At 50.1% G+C, this 17,465-nt stretch overlaps 1 protein-coding gene across 1 annotated transcript in view; it reads right to left on the bottom strand.

Moving 5' to 3' along the window:
- ZNF341 (zinc finger protein 341) overlaps positions 1 to 17,465 on the bottom strand; it is a 62,274-nt gene extending 44,809 nt beyond the window's left edge. Inside the window, exons 1-3 of the mRNA XM_023220635.1 lie at positions 17,272 to 17,465; positions 7,372 to 7,482; positions 2,543 to 2,739 (exon numbers count right to left, since the gene is read on the bottom strand). Of these exons, the coding sequence (XP_023076403.1) occupies positions 2,543 to 2,739; positions 7,372 to 7,482; positions 17,272 to 17,302 (339 nt within the window). The 5' untranslated portion in view covers positions 17,303 to 17,465. The remainder of the gene's footprint in view (positions 1 to 2,542; positions 2,740 to 7,371; positions 7,483 to 17,271) is intronic.

Raw genomic sequence — 17,465 nt, 5'->3', positions numbered from 1 at the left:
AACAGAAAGAAAAAACAAATGAGGAGAATAACTGACATCTCTCTGCAAAGTACATACCCTATGACTCAGTAATAATACTTCCTTGTATCAGCTGGGCACGGTGGCTCACGCCTATAATCACAGCACTTAGGGAGGCCGAGGTGGGCGGATCTCGAAGTCCAGAGATCAAGACCATCCTGGCCAACGTGGTGAAACCCCATCTCTACTAAAAATACAAAAAGTAGCCAGGCATGGTGGTGCACGCCTGTAGTCCCAGCTACTCAGGAGGCTGAGGCAGGAGAACCGCCTGAACCTGGGAGGTGGAGGTTGCAGTGAGCTGAGATCGCGTCCCTGCACTCCAGCCTGGCGACAGAGTGAGACTCCATCTCAAGAGAAAAAAAAAAAAAAATACTTCCTTGTATCTATCCTAAAGAAACACTGAACACATGTCCACAGAAGTCCACAAGTATCTTAGGTCAAGAAGAATATCTGGTCTGGCGCGGTGGCTCATGTCTGTAATTCCAGCACTTTGGGCGGCCAAGGCAGGCGGATCACTTGAGGTCAGGAGTTCGAGACCAGCCTGGCCAACGTAGTGAAACCCCATCTCCACTAAAAATACAAAATTAGGCTGGGCGTGTTGGCGGGTGTCTGTAGTCCCAGCTACACGGGAGGCTGAGGCAGGAGAATCACTTGAACCTCAGAGATGGAGGTTGCAGTGAGCCAAGACCAGCCTTACAGAGTAAGACTTTGTCTCAAAAAAAAAGATAACAGAGGGTGAGGGGAATATTTTCTACTAGCAAAACTCATAGTCAAGCAGTGAGAAAAATGACTATGTTTTATGCCAGAAGATGCCTGTTTCAGTCTCTATGTCCTATAGGTCTGGGGTGAAGGCTTTCATTGTGATGGCAGAAATGATACATATACAATGAATGAAGATAATGTTCTAAAGAGATAAGGAAAGAAAAGGAAGCCAGTTGAAACTCTGACCCCTTGACCTGGCATCCTGAGATATGCCCAGCCTCCTTTATGAGAGATCCTTTAATCTCTCTATAAGCCTGCCACCCAGGGTGTCTTTGCTCCAGAACCATGTTTTTGGCTGAGGACTCTGGAAGCTTCCCCAGATGCCTCTAGCCTGGTCCTCTGCTCTGGCCTCCAGACTTGGAAATCTACATCGTCTACTTCCTCACTGCCTCCGCTTAAAAGTCGCAGGCATCTCAGCTTCAACGTACCCAGCTGAACTTCTGACATGCCCTCAAAACCTTCTCCTCACAGCCTCCTCCCTTCAGTCAGTGGCAACTCTAAATCAGGAGTCCCCCGTGACCCTTCCTGATCTCACACTCCTTACCCAATCAATTCACAAGTTCTGTCAGCAACACCTTCAAAGTGTTTCTAAAATCTCATTTTCTCACCACCTCCACTGCCAACATGCTGGTCAAGCTACCTGCATCCACTGCCTGGATTTGTGCCACAGCCCCTCAACGGGTCTCCTGGCCTTCTCTCTTGCCTTCCCTCAAAAACTATTCTCTGTCCAGCAGCCAAAGTGACCTGATTAAAGTCACCATGTCCCTCCTCTTCTTGACAGCCTCCAATAGCTCCCATCTCATTCTCAGTAAAAGCCGCAGTGGCTGGGCATGGTGGCTCACACCTGTTATCCCAGCACTTTGGAAGGCCGAGGCGAGGGGATCACAAGGTCAGGAGATCAAGAGTATCTTGGTCAACATGGTGAAACCCCATCTCTACTAAAAATACAAAAATCAGCCGGGTGTGGTGGTGCGCACCTGTTGTCCCAGCTACTCTGGAGGCTGAGGCAGGAGAACCGCTTGAACCCGGGAGGCGGAGGTTGCAGTGAGCTGAGATCACTCCACTGTACTACAGTCTGGGCAACAAGAGCGAAAATCCATCTCAAGAAAACAAAAAAACAAAACACAAAAAAGCCCCAGACCCCCTATGATCTGCCAAGACCCTCCTGCTGCCTCTCCTATCACCTCCCACCTTCCTACTTACTCACTCAGTCCCAGTCACTCTCACCTCCTCGTCGTTGCTGGAACAAACCCGGCATGCTCCTGCCTCAAGGCCTCTGCATCTGCTGATCCCTGCACCTGGCTCCCACTTCCCCAAACCAGCTGCATGAGTCATCCCCACACCTCCTTAGGTCTATCTGGTATGTTCTTCCTACTGATATAAGTCACTGCAGAAATTATATAGTACGATTGTTTTAGATTTTAAAAATAATAATATATTATCTACTATTATTCTACAATTTGATTTTTCATACAAAGCCTTTTATCTGCTATACAGTATTCTTCCCAGTCACCTCTTCACAGAGCACCTCCCCAAGCACCATAGACAATATGGCAAAACCTCCCACCCCCGTCTGGCATCCCCTATCTCCCTGCATTTAATGTGCTGAAAACAGTACGTGTGCACCATCCATCTTGCCCCATTCCACAAGGGCAGTGACTTGGTCTGTCTTATCTATTGCTACAGCCCCAGTGCCCGGCACAGTGCCTGAGCATGACAGGCAGTCAAAAAAGACACGTTGAATGAATGAATGAATAAATACCTGGCGATTGGCAGGAGGGGGGGCCTGCTGGACTGCTGTGGGTGCTGCTGAAGGTGTGTAGATGCTGTTGGTGGCCAGGGAGACTGTTGCCAGGGCGGGGGCATTCCCCTGGCACTGTTCCCGCTTGTGGGTCATAAACGCTGGCAGCGAGTTGAATTGCTTCTTACACTTCCCGCAGAGAAAGACATCCTCATCATCTGGGGTCACACCCGCAGGGTAGTGGGAAGAGGCCACAGACAAAGGTCAAGTAATGAATAAAAAGCAAGAATATGTCAAGGGGCATCACAGTATGAAACAGGAGAACTGCAGCTGACCACAAGCAGCAATCTGGGAGGAATGCCGTGACTTGACATGCAGGTGTCAGTCATCAACTATGTGCTTCCTAGGAGTTTTCGAAACCACACAGGTGGCCAGGCGCAGTGGCTCATGCCTGTAATCCCAGCACTTTGTGAGGCCATGGAGGGTGGATCACCTGAGGTCAGGAGTTCAACACCAGCCTGATCAACATGGCGAAACCCCATCTCCACTAAAAATACAACAATTAGCTGGGCGTGGTGGTGCACACCTGTAGTCCCAGTTACTTGGGAGGCTGAGGCAGGAGAATTGCTTGAACCCGAGAGGCAGAGGTTGCCATGAGCCCAGATAGTGCCACTGCACTCCAGCCTGGGCAACAGAGTGAGACTCCATCTCAAAAAAAAGAAAAGAAAAAAAAAAAAAAAACCACAAGTTCCTGCAGGGATAGCCGTATGCGGCCAGGTACCAATTAATTAGAAATCAAAAAACAGTAAAATGTGTCCACTACAAAGTTGAGAACTTCAGAATCTTTATCCTGTCTGAATTTATTCATCGGTCCCCAAATGAGCCACCTGATCATACTCCTCCATGCCTTTGCATCCACCGTTCGCCCTGCCAGGCTGCCTCTCTGAGGACAACTTGTTCTGCAAGGCTTAGCTTGACTATCACCTCTTCCAAAAAGTCTTTTTTTCTTTTCTTTTTTTTCTTCTTCTTTTTTTTTTTTTTGGAGACGGGGTCTCGCTCTGTCGCTCAGCTCACTGCAAGCTCCACCTCCCGGGTTTACACCATTCTCCTGCCTCAGCCTCCCGAGTAGCTGGGACTACAGACATCCGCCACCTCGCCCAGCTAGTTTTTTGTATTTTTTAGTAGAGACGGGGTTTCACTGGGTTAGCCAGGATGGTCTTGATCTCCTGACCTTGTGATCCGCCCGTCTCGGCCTCCCAAAGTGCTGGGATTACAGGCTTGAGCCACTGCACCCGGCCTTTTCTTCTTTTTTTTTGAAAGAGAGTTTCACTCTTGTTGCCCAGGCTGGAGTGCAGTGGCACAACATCAGCTCTCTGCAACCTCCGCCTCCCAGATTCATGCGATTCTCCTGCCTCAGCCACCCCAGTAGCTGGGATTATAGGTGTGCACCACCATGCCCTGCTAATTTTTGTATTTTTAGTAGAGACGGGGTTTCACCATGTTGGCCAGGCTGGTCTCAAACTTCCTGACCTCAAGTGATCCACCCACCTTGGCCTCCCAAAGTGCTGGGATTACAGGCATGAGCCACAGCGCCGGCCTCTCCAGGAAGACTTTCGAAAGCCAGCGGCTGTAGTTCCTCCCTCTGGCACACCTATCATATAACAGTTTTCTTATCAATACCAGACAGTGAGTCCCCTAGGGGAAGGAAATGTAACTTGTTTATCACCATAACTACAATATCTCCTGGACACAGAGGAGGTTCTCAATGGATGTTTGTTGAATGAATGAAAAACCAAATAAATGATGAGCTACAGTTAACACCATCCATTGCTGAGGGCCTACCACAGCTATGCAGTCACTGGGTCAAGCACTCAACATGTGGTAGCAGAAATGTCCAATTGTTATTCAATTCTAATTGTATCCTTTTTTATTTATTTATTTTTTTAAGAGACGGGTTGCCAGGCAAGGTGTCTCACACCTGTAATCCTAGCACTTTGGGAGGCCAACGTGGGTGGATCACTTGAGGTCAGGAATTCATGACCAGCCTGGCCAATATGGTGAAACCCCAGCTCCACTAAAAATACAAAATTAGCTGGGCATGGTGGTGCATGCCTGTAATCTCAGCTACTCAGGAGGCTGAGGCAGGAGAATCACTTAAACCCAGGAGGTGGAGGTTGCAGTGAGCCGAGATCACACCACTGCACTCCAGCCTGGGCAACAGAGCAAGACTCTGTCTCAAAAAAAAAAAAAAGGGCAGGGCACAGTAGCTCACGCCTATAATCCCAGTACTTTGTGAGGCCAAGGCAGGCGGATCGCCTGAGGTCAGGAGTTCGAGACAAGCCTAGCCAACATGGCAAAACCCCGTCTCTACTAAAAATACAAAAATTAGCCAGGTGTGGTGGCAGGTGCCTGTAGTCCCAGCTACTCAGGAGGCTGAAACAGGAGAATCACTTGAACCCGGGAGACAGAGGTTGCAGTGAGCCAAGATCGCGCCATTGCACTCCAGCCTGGGCAACATAAGCAAAACTCCATCTCAAAAAAAAGGAGAGACAGGGTCCTGTTGTGTTGCCCAAGCTGCAGCACAGGGGCTATTCACAGGCATGATCATAGTGCACACCACTCTCAACTTGTATCCTTCTCATATAATAATACAAATTTCAGTGGGAAACATGGCTTCCTAGTTAATATATTTCCCAGGCTTCTTTGCAGCTAGGAATGACATGTGACAGAATTCTGACCAATGGGACAACAGAACTGTACCGTATCTGCAACTTCCCCACAAAAGAAAAAGGAAAGGGTACAGACAGGGCACTGTGGCTCATGCCTGTAATCCCAGTACTTTGGGAGGCTGAGGTGGGAGGACTGCTTGAGCTCAGTAGTTCGAGACCAGCCTGGGCAGCACAGTGAGACCCTGTCTCTAATTTTTTTTTTTTTTTGGAGACGGAGTCTCACTCTGTCGCCCAGGCTGGAGTGCAGTGGCCAGATCTTAGCTCACTGCAAGCTCCGCTTCCCGGGTTTACGTCATTCTCCTGTCTCAGCCTCCCAAGTAGCTGGGACTACAGGCGCCCGCCACCTCGCCCGGCTAGTTTTTTGTATTTTTTTTAGTAGAGACGGGGTTTCACCCTGTTCGCCAGGATGGTCTCGATCTCCTGACCTTGTGATCCGCCCATCTCGGCCTCCCAAAGTGCTGGGATTACAGGCTTGAGCCACCGTGCCCAGCCTAATTTTTTTTTTTTTAATTAAAGAGAAGTTTTTTGGACAGGCATGGTGGCTCACACCTGTAATCTCTGCACTTTGGGAGGCTGAAGTGGGTGGATCACCTGAGGTTAGGAGTTCGAGACCAGCCAGGCCAACATGATGAAATCCTGTCTACCTGGCCGGGCGCAGTGGCTCACGCCTGTAATCCCAGAACTTTGGGAGGACGAGGCAGGTGGATCACAAGGTCAGGGGTTCAAGACCAGCCTGACCAACATGGTGAAATCCTGTCTCTACTAAAAATACAAAAATTAGCTGGGCGTGGTGATGGTGCCTATAATCTCAGCTACTTAGGAGGCTGAGGCAGGAGAATTGCTTGAACCCGGGAGACAGAAGTTGCAGTGAGCCAAGATCACACCACTGCACTCCAGCCTGGGTGACAGAGCAAGACTCCATCTCAAAAAACAAAACAAAACACAGCACAAGCGTATAGTATAACTTCCACTTCCCTCTTTCTTCCCTTCATGTTGGTTGGAATGTGCAAATCAAAGTGGGAGCTAGAGCAACCATCCTGGGCTGCAGCTTGAGGGCAGTAGAGCCACAGGAAAGAAGGAGTCTGAGTCTCACCATGCCCACTTCAAATGCCCAAATGCCCATCAGGACTTCACATAACACAGAAACAACCTTTAATCTTGTAGAAACCATGGTAAACTTCAACAGCTAGAACCAAATCCCAAGTACTCTCATAAGATTCCTATGAGGCAGAACAATTGTCCCCATTTTACAGATGTAGGAACTGAACCACAGAGAAATTAATTCACTTGCCCAGGGTCACAGAGCTAAGAACTATAAGAACAATAATTCAAATCCAGCTGTTTTTTTCCCTGTCCCTAGTGTGATTCCCAAGTACACAGAAATGTTTGTGGAATGAATAAATGAACAGTCTCACATAGAAACTTCCAAAAGAAGGTTCTTATAGCCTGGGTGCAGTGGCTCATGCAGGTAATCCCAGCACTTTAGGAGGCTGAGGTAAGCAGATCACCTTAGGTCAGGTGTTTGAGACCAGCCTGGCCAACATGGTGAAACCCCATCTCTATTAAAAATACGAAAATACAAAAAATTAGCTAGGCGTGGTGGCACATGCCTGTAATCCCAGCTACACGGGAGGCTGAGGTATGAGAATTGCTTGAACCTGGGAGATAGAGGTTACAGTAAGCCAAGATCGTGCCCTGCACTCCAGTCTGGAGGACAGAGTAACACTCCATCTCAAAACAAAAAAAAAAAAAGGCCCTTACAGTCCTGGCCCGTAAACGGAGAAATTCATGCTCAGCCTATTCTTTCCACAGAAGGGAAGTTGAATAATCACTTCCAGGACAAAGGCACAGGCATTGTTGTCAGGGGCCGTTAGCCATTCCCTGCATCACGATCCCATCTCCCCACATTTACCAAGCAATTGAGAGTGGCGTCCTCAGAGCTAAGCAGAGAAAGGCATGAGCCCAAAGATCCAGGCTGGGAGGTGGGGGAGAGGTTTAGGCACCAGAGCATGTCCTGGGGACCACAGCAGGCATTTCACTCCCACAGCCCAGCATGAGCTCCACCTACTCTTCGCAGGGAGCCATTCACTCTCCCACTGGTAAACCTGAGCAGATACTCACCCAATGGCTGGATAGCAGGTGGCGCGTTGACACTCTGGCCTGTCGGATCAGGGACTGCTCCTTGGCCATCCAATAATGACTGGACAGCCAGAACGGTCTGATTGTCCATTCCTGAAAAAAGAAATGCAGTCTCTTTGGAAGGTAGGCCCAGCGTCATGCTCTGACACCACCCTTACAAGCCAGACCCACAGCAAAACCCCTGTGGCGGCTGGGTACGGTGGCTCACACCTGTAATCCCAGCACTGTGGGAGGCTAAGGCGGGAGGTCGCTTGAGCCCAGGAGTTTAAGACCAGTCTAGGCAACATAGTGAGACTCCAACTCTACAAAACAATACAAAATTTAGGTAGGCTTGGTGGTGCATGCCTGTGGTCCCAGCTACTAGGGACGCTGAGGCAGGACGACTGCTTGAGCCTAGAAGGTCAAGGGTACAGTGAGCCATGATCATATCACTGCACTGCACTGTACTTGCTCTTGACAGAGCAAGACCCTGTCTCAAACAAAACAGAACCCTGTGGCAAGGATGGCTGGCTATGCCCCAATATACATTCTCTCCTGTTTCCACTGTGAGAGAGCCCAAGATTTTGGGCTGGAAAGATGGCCCCCAAATAAAGGTTACACTTCCCAGGCTCTCTTACAGTTAGGGAATGACTAAGCTCTGGTCAAAGGAATGTAAATGTGTGGAAAGCTTCTGGAAAGTTTTCTTAAAACTGCCTGATATGTGACCCTCTTTTTTGTCCCATCCTCCTTTCCACTTTCCAGAATAAGAATATGTTGGTAGCAACTCAATCCACCACCCTGGATCATGAGGACAAACCTTAGGATCATAGGACAAAAAGCTGGATGAAGCCAAGCGTGGTGGCTCACGCCTGTAATCCCAACACTCTGGGTGGCCAACGTGGGCAGATCTCCTGAGGTCAGAAGTTTGAGACCATCCTGGCCAACATGGTGAGTCCCTGTCTCTACTAAAAATACAAAATTAGCTGGGCATGGTGGTGTGTGCCTATAATCCTAACTACTTGGGAGACTGAGGCAGGAGAATTGCTTGGACCCAGGAGGCAGAGGTTGCAGTGAGCCGAGATCGTGCCACTGCACTCCAGCCTGGGCGACAAGAGCGAAACTGTCTCAAAAAAAAAAAAGCTGGATAAATCCTGGGCCTCTGAGAACCTTGTAGAACACAGCCATCCTCCTATCCTAGACTGCCTTCCTCTGGAATTTCACGTGAAAGAAATAACCTTCCAGCCTGTTGAAGCCACTGCGACGTGGGGCCTGTCTTACTCATGGCTGACTCTAATCCTATGTGACAAAGTCCCTCCAGAAATCATGTTAGCCAGTCGTCCTCATGCACACCCCGCAAACCCCACAAATCTGTGTGCACGTGGGCATCCTTGTCTTCCTTATTTCTCAACGTGTGCTTGTCTTTTTTGTTCCGCAATAAACAATAGACTCTGAATTGGTGGCTGGGGGGGTCGAGAAACTGATTTCTTCCATGTTTTCTAATCAGTTATCACAGTTGAAGGTCACAGTAGTACACTGTCTGGCCATGTCACTAGCCGGATGAGAGGCCTCCTCACATCTCAGTGGCCACCAAGGCACACTGCACCCCTCCCAAAAGACCCAGATGGTGCCTCCTCTCTATGACCCCACAGCCAATGCTCTGCCTCCAACCTCTCAGCTCTTACTGGGATGTCTGCCCCAGCTTCTAACTACAATACAAATTGAAACCATCAGACCAGCTATCTCTGGCCAGGTGTGGTGGCTCACGCCTGTAATCCCAGCACTTTGGGAGGCAGGGGCGGGTGAATCAAGAGGTTGGGAGTTCAAGACTAGCCTGGCCAACATGGTGAAACCACATCTCTACTAAAAATACAAAAATTAGCTGGGCATGGTGGTGGGCGCCTGTAACCCAGCTACTAGGGAGGCTGAGGCAGAGAACTGCTTGAACTCAGGAGGCGGAGCTTGCAGTGAGCCGAGATCACGCCACTGCACTCCAGCCTGGGTGACAGAGTGAGACTCCGTCTCAAAAAAAAAAAAAAAAACTGAAACCATCAGCTCCTGCAGCCAAACTGAATCCATGCTTTCCCTTGTCACAATGCAGGCTGTGTCCCTCCTGACGCCAGCCCTCCCCTCCATCTCCTCCTGCTCCTCAGAAGCCACTCTCCACCAACTCTCACCACACTGTGCCTGCGAACCATCCACAGCTACACATGATCAGCCTCTCCAGAGTGCCTTCCTGCGAACTCACCTTTCCATCTCTCCTCCCTTCAACAGCAAGGATCCCATGAGGGTCACCTATACCTTCTATCTCTTCTACCACCTTCCAGTTCTCCTCCCCCACTCTAGTGGGACTTAAAGCTCTCTACCATCTGGAACCACCTCTGAAAAAACGGCAAAGTGAGAAAATCATGACAGTGAAAGACACCTGACCTAACCAACCCCCATCTTGCCTTTAACCTCCAAACTGCCCTTAGTCATCCCTGGGCTTGGGCCAAGATAACTATCGGAGAAATTTAGTTCACAGTTTATTTTTTATTTTATTTTTGAGACGGAGTCTCACTCTGTCGCCTAGGCTGGAGAGCAGTGGTGCAATCTCGGCTCACTGCAAGCTCCGCCTCCCGGGTTCACACCATTCTCCTGCCTCAGCCTCCCGAGTAGCTGGGACTAGAGGCACCCGCCATCATGCCTGGCTAATTTTTTTGTATTTTTAGTAGAGACGGGGTTTCACCGTGTTAGCCAGGATGGTCTCAATCTCCTGACCTCACGATCTGCCAGCCTCAGCCTGCCAAAGTACTGGGATTACATGCATGAGCCACCACGCCCGCCCAGCCTAGTTTACAGTTTAAATGATAACAGCCTTTCCCCAAAACTAACCCTCCTTTGTAAAGCTAATGAAAGACCACCAGGTTAGAAGGATAAGAGGATCCTAAATTCTGCTAAGTTGTAGACATATATTACCAGCCATTATTCCAGAGGTCACAAGATTTGCAACTTCCCCAATTATTCCTGCAGATAATATCATTATCATTATTATTATTTTGATAGGATCTCCCTATGTTGCCCAGGATGGTCTCAAACTGTTGCGCTCTAGGGATCCTCACACCTCGGCCTCCCAAAGTGCTGGGAATACAGGTATGAGCCACCATGCCTGGCCAACATTTTCTTCTTTTTTGAGACGGAACTTCACTCTTGTTGTCCAGGCTGGAATGCAATGGTGCAATCTCAGCTCACCGCAATCTCTGCCTCCCAGGTTCAAGTGATTCTCCTTCCTCAGCCTCCCAAGTAGCTGGGATTACAGGCATGTGCCCCCACGCCTGGCTAATTTTGTATTTTTAATAGAACAAGGTTTCTCCATGTTGGTCAGGCTGGTCTTGAACTCCCAACCTGAGGTGATCTACCCGCCTCAGCCTCCCAAAGTGCTGGGATTACAGGTGTGAGCCACCACGTCTGGCCCCAACATCATTATTATAGAACCTAAGATTGGCCTTTTGAGACATCTTTTCATATTTTTGCATTTCTGACAACCAATGGCTCCACCCAGACCTGCCAGTGAGTCCTGCAGCCCCACCCAGAAGCAGACTCTGCATGTAGGAGGGCCATTTTCCACAACCCTATGATTGCACCCCCAACCAATCAGCAGCACCCATTCCTTTGCCCCCAAACTATCCTTGAAAAAAACCTAGTCTCTGGCCAGGCACAGTGGCTCACACTTGTAATCCCAGCACTTTGGGAGGCTGAGGTGGGTGGATCACAAGGTCAGGAGATCAAGACCATCCTGGCTAACATGGTGAAACCTCGTCTCTACTAAAAATATAAAAAATTAGCCAGGCATGGTGGCGGGTACCTGTAGTCCCAGCTACTCAGGAGGCTGAGGCAGGAGAACGGTGTGAACCCAGGAGGCGGAGCTTGCAGTGAGCCAAGATCGCGCCACTGCACTCCAGAGTAGCTGGGACTTCAGGTGCGTGCCACCACACTCAGCTAATTTTTTCTATTTTTTTTTGAGACAGAGTCTTGCTCTGTCACCCAGGCTGGAGTGCAGTGGCTGGATCTCAGCTCACTGCAAGCTCCGCCTCCCGGATTTTCGCCATTCTCCTGCCTCAGCCTCCGGAGTAGCTGGGACTACAGGTGCCCGCCACCTCGCCCGGCTAGTTTTTTGTATTTTTAGTAGAGACGGGGTTTCACAGTGTTAGCCAGGATGGTCTCGATCTCCTGACCTCGTGATCCGCCCGTCTCGGCCTCCCAAAGTGCTGGGATTACAGGCTTGAGCCACCGCGCCCGGCCAATTTTTTCTATTTTTAGTAGGGATGGCGTTTCACCATGTTGCCTGGGCAACAGAGCGAGACTCCATCTCAAAAAATAAATAAATAAAAATAAAAAACCTACCCTCTGAATTTTCTAGGAGGCAGATTTGAGTAATAACAAAATTCCAGTCTCCTGTTCAATCGACTGTGTGAATTTAACTTTTTCTCTATTGCAATTCCCCTGTCTTGATAAATTGGTTGTATCTGGGCAGCAGGCAAAATGAACCCATTGGACGGTTATAGTTCCACCAAAACACTTTCCCCATCATCACCAAAGACCATCTGGCAGCACCTGCCACTCCCTGAAACACTCTGCTCTTGGCTCCAGAGCACAGCCTCCCTGGGTCTTCTCTACCTTTCTGTGCCTCCTTTACTCTCTTCTCCTGGCTACCCCGTAAGTGTTTCTATTTTAAGGAAATATTTTGTCCTTTGTTGCTTTGTCTGGACTCTCTCCTTTGCCTCTTGTGCTGTCCCTGGGCAGTCTCACTCACCCCATCTACTTCCTTCCAATATCTCGAGTTTCAAGCCTGGGGTTCAAGCTCCCCTGAATAAGCTTCAGTGAATCTTCTACCATTTTATGTAAAATTGTGAGTGCTTTAGCATTTGTATGCAAATCTGTACACAAATGTTCAAAGCACTTTTAGGTATAATACTAAAAAATTTAGCCTGGGCAACATGGTGAAACCCCGTCCCTACTAAAAATAGAAAAAAATTAGCTGGGTGTGGTGGCACGCACCTGTAGTCCCAGCTACTCAGGAGGCTGAGGCAGGAGAACTGCTTGAACTTGGGAAGTGGAGGTTGCAGTGAGCCAAGATGATGCCACTGCACTCCAGCCTGGGCAACAGTGAACTTTTGACATGGAATCTCCCCAGGGTGCCCAGGTGAAAACCTGGTGGTCTTTCAATAGCTTTACAAAGGCAGTTTAGTTTTGGGGAAGGGCTATTATCACTTAAACTGTAAATTAAATTTCTGCCAAAGTTAGCTTGGTCCAAGTCCAGGGATGACTAAGGGTGGTTTGGAGGTTAAAGGCAAGGTGGGGATTGGTTAGGTCAGGCATCTTTCTCTGTCATGATTTTCTCACTCTTACAATTTTTGCAGAGGCAGTTTCAGAATGGTGGGGGGCTTAAGCCCCATTAGAGTAGGGGAGGAGGACCAGAAGGTAGTAGAGGAGATAGAGGGTGTAGGAAATGGTTCAGAAGAACATCTGAACTGTTTCCAGCTTTTACTTTTTTTTTTTTTTTGAGACAGGGTCTAAAAAAAATAGTAAAAACTGGAAACAGTTCAGATGTTCTTCAGTGAGTGAATGGTTAAATGGTGGAATAGCCATACTATGGAATACTACTAAGCAATAAAAAGGAACAAACTATTGCTATACACAACTTGGATGAATCACTAGGGAATTATGATGGGTGAAAAAAGCCCATCTCAGTGGTATATACTTTATGATTTCATTTACATAGCATTCTTGAAATCACAAAATTTCACAAATGGAGACAGATTAGTGGTTGCAGGCATCAAGGATGGTGGGAGAAGGGGAGGATTTAGGGTGTGGCTATAAAAGAGCAACCCCTTGGAGTGATGTCCTGTTCTGCATATTGACCGGTGGTAATATACTGTAGTTTTCCAAAATGTTACACCAGGGGAAATGGGGTAAAGGACACGTGGGATCTCTCTTTATTATTTCCCACAACAGCATGTGAATCTACAGAAAAAGTGATTTCAAAATAAAAAAATTTAAACAAATGCAGGGTGGGTACAGTGCCTCATGCCTGTAATCCTAACACTGTGGGAAATCAATGTGGGAGGATTGCTTGATGCTAGGAGTTCAAGATCAACCTGGGCAACATAGCAAGACCTCATCTCTAGAAAATTTTAAAAATTGGCTGGGTGTGCTGGCATGCACCTATAGCTACCTGGGAGGCTGAGGTGGGAGGATCACTTGAGCACATGAATTTGAGGCTGCAGTGAGCTATGAATGCACTACTGCACTCCAGCTTTGGAGACAGAGTGAGATCCTGTCTCTACAAATAAAAATAAAAAAGGCTGGCTGGACACAGTGCCTCACGCCTGTAATCCCATCACTTTGGAGGCCGAGGCAGGTGGATCACTTGAGATCAAGAGTTCGAGACCAGCCTGGCCAACATGGTAAAACCCCGTCTCTACTAAAAATACAAAATTAGTCAGGCATGGTGGTAAATGCCTTGTAATCCCAGCTACTCGAGAGGCTGAGGCAGGAGAACCACTTGAACCTGGGAGGCAGACGTTACAGTAAGCCAAGATCGCACCACTCCAGTCCAGCTTGGGTGACAGAGTGAGACTGTCACAAAAAAAAAAAAAAAAAAAAAATTAAGTTAAATTAAATTTAAAAGGCAGCCTGGACCAGGCTCAGTGGCTCATGCCTGTAATCCCAGCACTTTGGGAGGCATAGATGGGTGGATCACTTGAGGTCAAGAGCTCAAGACCAGCCTGGCCAACATGGTGAAACCCCGTCTCTACTGAAAATACAAAATTAGTCAGGCGTGGTGGTGAGCGCCTATAATCCCAGCTACTCGAGAGGCTGAGGCAGGAGAATCACTTGAACCTGGGCGGCACAGGTTGCAGTGAGCCAAGAGCGCACCACTCCAGTCCAGCTTGGGTGGCAGAGTGAGACTGTCACAAAAAAATAAAAAATTAAGTTAAATTTAAAAGGCAGCCTGGGCCAGGCTCAGCGGCTCATGCTTGTAATCCCAGCACTTTGGGAGGCAGAGATGGGTGGATCACTTGAGGTCAGGAGTTCAAGACCAGCCTGGCCAACATGGTGAAACCCCCTTCTCTATTAAAAATACAAAAATTAGCCGGACGTGGTGTCATGTGCCTGTAGTCTCAGCTACTTGGGAGGCTGAGGTACAAGAATCACTTGAACCCAGGAGGTGGAGGCCTCATTGAGCCGAGATTGCACGAGACTGTCTCAAAAACAAAAAAAAGGCAGCCTGTGTAAAACTGAACTCGAATTAAATGTCTTCCTCCACCCCAAAGTTTGTTCTCACAGTAATCCTCATCAAGGAGAACAGGGCACCACTGTCCACCCATCTACAGCCTCTGGGGCACCTCTTGGGTCTTCCCTCAACCCACTGCTCCCCCTCTCCACTCCCCATTTCTGGTTCTTCAGCACGTCTAGCCTATTCTGCCTCCCCAATACATCTCAAATAAACTTTCTTTCCATCCCCACAGTTGTTCCCCAGCCCAGTTCTCTGCCGTACAACCTCCACCCCGACCCCCCACTGCCACTCTGGCCCCCTCCAGTCTGTTCCAGAGCAGCTAGGGTGAACTTTATAAAACACACATCCCATTGTACTGCTCCCCTGCTGAAAATCTTTTGTTAGCTCCACACTGATCCCAAGATAAAGTTCAGCTGCTCCATCAAACCCCATCTCTAGCAGCTCACCCACACCGAGCTTCTGTGAATCCCAGGAGACTTCTCTCCCCATGGCTATGAAAATGCAGTTCCCACTGCCTGGGCCATTCTCATGCCCCCCTTCCCCGAGATCTCCACAGTCCTGCTGCCCTTTCTTCACCCAACATGCATCCCACTATCCTACGAATGGATTTCTCTTTAACTGTCTTCATTACTCAATACACAAACACATTCTTGCAGTAAAAATTCCAACAATGAGGAAGTCCAAACAGCCTAAAGAGAAAGTAAGCCTCACCCCATTCTACTGGCCTCTGGGAGGGAACTACCACTGACCCTGGCCTTCCTGATCCACCACCCCCTGCTTATGTTATTCACAGTAGGAATGGCCAACTGAGGTCATCTTATTTTACATGACCTTTTCCATAATTCTGTAATTTCTATAATTGCTTGTTTTATAACTTCTTTCCTCCACCAGACTGCAGGGCAGAGACTACGGGGAGTGTCTAGCTCAGTGAGTCTTCTGAATCCGAACCCCACTAGATGGAGGCAGGCCACCCCCCTTTCCCATTTCCTGGTGCGAATTGTGATCCTTCAAGAAGAGAAGGGAGTCCTGGAGCAGTGGCTCACGCCTGTAATACCAGCACTTTGGGAGGCTGAGGCGGGCAGATCACTTGAGGCCAGGAGTTCAAGACCAATCTGGCCGACGTGGTGAAACCCCGTCTCTATTAAAAATACCAAAAAAAAAAAAAAAAATGGACAGGCGCGGTGGCTCATGGTGGTAATCCCAGCACTTTGGGAGGCCGATCAGGAGGTCAGGAGATCAAGACCATCCCGGCTAACACGGTGAAACCCCATCTCTACTAAAAATACAAAAAAAAAAAAAAAATAGCCGGGCGTTGGGGCGGACGCCTGTAGTCCCAGCTGCTCGGGAGGCTGACGCAAGTGAATGGCGTGAACCCGAGAGGCAGAACTTGCAGTAAGCCGAGATCACGCCACTACACTCCAGCCTGGGCGCCAGAGCGAGACTCGTCTCCAAAAAAAAAAAAAAAGAAAGAAAAAAGAAATTAGCCGGGTGTGGTGGCACACTCCTGTAGTCCCAGCTACTCCGGAGGCGGAGGCACGAGAATCGCTCGAACGCGGGAGGAGCAGGTTGCAGTGAGCCGAGATCGCGCCACTGCACTCCAAGCTGGGCGACAGAGACTCCGTCTCAAAAAAATAAAAAAGTGCAGGGAGTGGCTGAGGATCTCCTAGGAAGCTGCAGGACTCAAAGCTTCAGCTTCATCCCTCCAGTCCAGCACTTCGAGTTTGTATCCTATCTGTATACTCATCTCATCCCACTCCTCCAAGACCAATCTTGGTCTGTATTTCCCACAATGTCTATTCTATGTCATGGCCCCGAGTCGCTAAGGCTGCCCTTCCTCCCCAACTCCCAGCAGGTGCACACATGGAGGTGCTCAGTGTTTGCTGTCTCCAAAGCCCACAATTTTGAGCCTGAGCACCAACCCCATCCCAGGTTCTTGCAGAGCACGGGACAGTCCGTCGGCACCCAGCGTTGGCTGGCATGGGTCTGGGAGCACCACGTCCCGGCCGGGCACACCGCCGGCACCCACGGTGTCAGTTGAATTTGTAAAACTGCACGGGCCACGGTGCACACTGCAGGCGCCAGGTGTTTGCTGCCTTGGGTCCCTAAGCTCTGAGTCCAGGCTGTGCACACAGGTGGCGCCTCTGCTGCTGTGGTCTGATTTTAAGACTACGTCCTAGCACAAGGCATACAGTCCAATCTGCAGAAGTTCTTCGTGGTCAGGCCGCCGAGGCCCTCCGGCCCGCAGCTGCGGCCGCACCCCCGTCCCGGGCCCCGCGCGCCGTCTAGCCGCCTCCCTGGCCGCGGCTGTTCCAGACCGCCCCGCCGTCGCCTCCCGCGCGGTTCCCTCCAGGGAGCCCCTCCCGCGCCCGCCCGAGGCCGCGAAGGCTGGCGCTGTTCCGGGCCCGAGCCCCCTCCCCGCCGGCCCGGCTCTCCCCGGCTGTTCCGGCTCCGGAGCCCCCCCGCCGGGCCTCAGCTCCCGCACTGTTCCCGCCCGCGCCCCTCCCGCCCCGCGGCTGTTCCGGCCCCGGCGCCCTCCGCCCCGCGGTCGCCGCGCGCCCTACGCCGGGCGCGGCGGGAGGGAGCGGCAGCGCGGAACAGCCGCCTCCCCTGGCCCCGCTGCCCCTCACCCTCCAGGGCCTCAAAGATCGCCTGCGCCATCTTGGAGTCGCCGCCGTCGCCGCCACCGGAGCCGAAGCCTGGCTACGCGAGCATTGTGGGAGCCGCGGCGGCTGAGTCGGGGCCGCCAGGGGGCGCCCAGGAGCCGCTGCCTAGCCCCCAGCCGTGGAAACCCGACCTTGGCTCGCGGGACCCCAGCATCCCT

This window comes from Piliocolobus tephrosceles, chromosome 20 (genome assembly GCF_002776525.5).
Source record: "Piliocolobus tephrosceles isolate RC106 chromosome 20, ASM277652v3, whole genome shotgun sequence".
NCBI classification, from domain to species: Eukaryota; Metazoa; Chordata; class Mammalia; order Primates; family Cercopithecidae; genus Piliocolobus; species Piliocolobus tephrosceles.
Note: the sequence above shows the minus strand (reverse complement) of the source record. Positions and strands in the feature narration are given on the sequence as shown.